The following is a 4063-nucleotide window of genomic DNA, read 5'->3' on the forward strand; positions in this document are numbered from 1 at the left end:
GAGCATGGTATGGCACACACAAAACACACCGTACAAACGCCGTGAAGAAGGTGCACCGATCAGTACAGTCACCCTTTCTTTCTCGCTCGCTCTCTCGTCCATTTCTTACGATCGTTGAGATGCTTCAAAGACACGACATGAAGAGCCCCCCTCTACCCACCAATGCGTATGTATTGCATGTGTAAGAGCGAAAGTTGAGCGGCTTTACTGCTCAGCGTTATATGCCAATGTGGACAACCCTCCTCTTTCCTTTTACCACCGGGGAGGCGATCGGATTATTGGTTCAGTGCACCGGGCGGATGGTGCAAACTTTTCTTCGCTCACAGCTGTTCGCTCCACATGAAACCTCCTTCCCTTCCCTCCCTCTCTCTAGCTCTCCGACCAACCAACACCGAGACCCGAAGTGGGGATTTCCCCGGCGCCCGAAAACGCTCCGCTTTTCCGACTCTCTAGGCGCGATCGGTTTCGTTGAGCGCCCCTCTTCTTCTTTGGTACCGAGAAGCCCCGGCCGAGCGTTGTATATATACCGGTGCGTGCGGGCTTTTCAAATCAGTACCTACTTCGGTCTCGCTTGTTCTATACACTTTTTGCTCACAATGCGAATGGTATGTGTGTTTTAGTTACATTTACTTGGGGCAGTGAAAAGCTTGGTTTGAAGCATCAAACCAAGATCGGCAAAACCAGTTCAGTGACAATAACCAGAAATACAAAAAAATGGATACGAAAAGCAACAAACGCAAATGGATTAAGTGCACAGTGCTTACAGAGATCTTCAGAGAAGGGACGCTAGTACATCCTGAAGGCTATTGGAGCCTACGTGGAAGTTAAATTGAAGTGATCCTCATGGATTGTGTCGAAATTCACCAAAAAAATGTTCTTTGTAAAAATCTAGAGCAGAAGAATTGCCAAAAACATGTTTGCTTTTCGTACTCCAAACTGTGATCTTTCGAAGTGTCTTCCAAAGAAATCCCAAGAACTCTTGAACTATCAGCTCCTAACGTGATGCTCACTGAAGTGGTTTTGTGATCTGTTTTTTGCGGGGAATCCTCCAACCAAACCATTCCAGGATGTCATCTGACCGTCTGATGCTCACGCTCCTCTTCTTCGTCTTTACTTGCAGATCATAGTTCCTTGTTGTCTTGCCCTATTTGTGGCACTGGTCACATGCGAGGGTGACGTGAAAGCGGACTCGAAGGCGGAGGAAACCCAAGTAGAGGCGAAGGAATCGCAGAACCTGGAGAAGCGCGGCCTGCACTCCTCCTTTGGCGATTTCGGCCATGACTTCGGTGGACACGATGAGCATCACCATCACCACGAGCACATCAAGACGGTGACGATTGAGAAGAAGATCCCGGTGCCGTACACCGTCGAGAAGCACGTCCCGTACACGGTCGAGAAGAAGGTGCCGTACGAGGTGAAGGTCCCGATCCCGCAGCCCTACATCGTCGAGAAGAAGGTGCCGGTGCACTACAAGGAAGTGGTGAAATACCCAGTCCACGTCCCGGCTCCGTACACCGTCGAGAAGAAGGTCCCGTACGAGGTGAAGTACCCGGTCGACAAGCCGTACGAGGTGAAGGTACATGTCCCGCAGCCCTACACCGTCGAGAAGAAGGTCCCGTATGAGGTGAAGGTGCCGGTCCCGGTCCCGTACACCGTCGAGAAGAAGGTCCCGTACGAGGTGAAGGTTGAGGTGCCCGTCCCGAAGCCGTACACCGTCATCAAGAAGGTGCCGTACGAGGTGAAGGTCCCGGTCGACAAGCCGTACAAGGTGGAAGTCCCGAAACCGTACCCGGTGGAGGTCCCGAAACCCTACCCAGTTGTCGTGGAGAAGAAGGTCCCGTACGAGGTGAAGGTTCCGGTCGACAAGCCCTACAAGGTGGAGGTGCCCAAGCCGTACAAGGTGGAAGTTAAGGTGCCGTACCCAGCCCCGTACACCGTCGAGAAGAAGGTCCCGTACACCGTGGAGAAGCCGATCCCGTACGAGGTGAAGGTCCCGATCGACAAGCCGTACCCGGTGTACAAGGAAGTTAAGGTGCCGGTCGAGAAGGAGGTCCCGTACCCGGTGAAGGTCCCGTATCACGTACCAGTCCATGTTCACAAAGAAGAACACCATGATCATTCGTATGAACACCACGAACACGATCTGCACTAAATCCTGAGCTGTATCCTGTATCCCCCTTACAACAAACCCCCCCTACCCCCCACTTGTTATTCTAGTTAGTTGTTGATCATTTCAGTATGCAGCAGGTGGACGCGCTACAGCAACCAAAAGCGCTGAATGTTCCTGTCGTCCACCGGGGCTGTCATACGGGAAAGGAAAACCAACCGCCTCTGTGTGTGTGTGCGTTTCGCCTCATAATACCTAAGACCGAGCTGTACATGTAGATGTTTATTTCATAATGTTTTTCATCCATCCACCATACCATACCACAACTCACCTCAAAACACCTCAGACATCACACTCCGGTGGAGTTGTGCGATCCCCAAAAAAAAACAAACACAACGAAGCCGCTCATTTTACATTTTACGATCGACCGTTTTGCGGGATCGAGAGTTTTGCAGCAAAAGGGTCAGCAGGAGCCACAGGGAAGTGATTGATGCCTTCTTGCCACCCTCCATTCGGATGTGTTCCATCAGCGCTGATGATCCCAGCTACTGTTCTGAGGATAAATCTCGCCGGCTCATCCGTGTGATACAGGGGGGAAGTTGGTTTGATCCTTCCCCTGTTCGAGCTTCCCGATGCTCCCCAAGGCACGCTCCCGGGAAGAGATTGTTTCCCCAAATGAGTTTTTGTTTTACCAAAGCGAATGAATTTAGTTTTGCGCTGTTTGTTTTTCGTTTTTGCTTGTTCGAGATCAACCGGTTGGATAATTGATTTCAAGTTTTTGTTTGTTTTATACTAGCTTTGAGCTTTTTTTGTTTGTTAAACGTTGTTTTATACCAAAAAAGAAAATCGCCCCAGAACCAACAGTTTAATAGAAAAATAACCCTGATGCAAAAATACGGGAGGATAATGGAAAAAAAACGCCAGCCAGATCCAAGTTGAGAGATAAAGATGCTATAGAGACCAGGAGCAAAAAACCCGAACTCAAGCGAAACCGAGTGTTATCGATCGATGTGATATGTTTGAAATAAAAACAAAATGTTGAAAAAGAAATAACAAAACTGGGTTATTATTTATAAGTAAAAAAAACGAACCAGCACATGAAAGTGAGAAAAAAAAATGTGAAAGAAAACAAAACAAATGAAAAAGAAAGTCAACATAACATTAGCAATGCATAGCAATCAAAACACAAACAAAACCAAACAAAACCAAACAAAAAATACAACAAACTCAACGCAAACACTTCCTTCTTCTTCGACTGATTGTAATTGCATTTGATTGGCTTAATGCGGAAGACGATCGGTAGCGATCGATGACCGTGGTTGGGTGTGGTAATACTAATAATAATAGAGATGGCAAACCGAAGCAATCTGACACCGAAACAGCAATCTTTACAAATTTCAGCTGATTTGCAACACAATCAAAGCCCAAATGGAGCTTCACTTTCGTAAGAGATGAAAGAAAAACAGGCTTCACGCTTTTATTTTCTTTCTACCCCTACCTGTACCCCTTTTGTGGTATGGAAATGGCACCAAATGGAGATCGAACCAGATCGAGCGATGTGTTTGAATGTGTGTATAGGCATTACAAAAATAAAGGCCCTCGTTCGTTATGTAATCCCTACCGTTAACATAATGTGGCACATGGCGCGAAACGTCCGCCGCGATCGACCTACTGAACGACACACACTCTCTGCAGTGCGGTGAATGAACCCACAGTGTGGATGCAGCAGGAAGCAGGTTTAAGTACCGACCATCGAGTGCACTTACACGGTGCAGCATCTTGCACGAGTGGCTTAAGCCTCTACGGCACAAGCACCAAAGGAAAGGGACGTTTAGCACTTCATGCACACGCTTTCGGTACTTGCTTGCTCTGCAGAGCGATGCAGTGGGGGCGGATGCAGTGACTGGAATGATGACGATGGTGGCGATAATAATAATAAATAAAAGAAACAATAAA

General features: G+C 47.9%; 1 protein-coding gene across 7 annotated transcripts; it reads left to right on the plus strand.

Moving 5' to 3' along the window:
• The first annotated feature begins 475 nt into the window (after nt 1-475).
• Nucleotides 476-2918, plus strand: LOC120958646 (skin secretory protein xP2). Of its 7 annotated transcripts, XM_049610348.1 has the most exons (4): nt 476-605; nt 1121-1414; nt 1541-1612; nt 1667-2918. In XM_049610348.1, exons 1-4 carry the CDS (start codon nt 597-599, stop codon nt 2150-2152), a joined length of 861 nt encoding a protein of 286 aa, XP_049466305.1. In that variant the 5' UTR covers nt 476-596; the 3' UTR covers nt 2153-2918. The 7 variants fall into 7 exon arrangements, with proteins under 7 accessions (XP_049466305.1, XP_049466301.1, XP_049466303.1 ...); XM_049610344.1 differs by having other exon boundaries at nt 1121-1612; XM_049610346.1 differs by having other exon boundaries at nt 1121-1612; nt 1727-2918.
• The last annotated feature ends 1145 nt before the right edge of the window (nt 2919-4063 follow it).

The sequence above is a fragment of the Anopheles coluzzii genome, chromosome 3 (assembly GCF_943734685.1).
Source record: "Anopheles coluzzii chromosome 3, AcolN3, whole genome shotgun sequence".
Taxonomy (NCBI): domain Eukaryota; kingdom Metazoa; phylum Arthropoda; class Insecta; order Diptera; family Culicidae; genus Anopheles; species Anopheles coluzzii.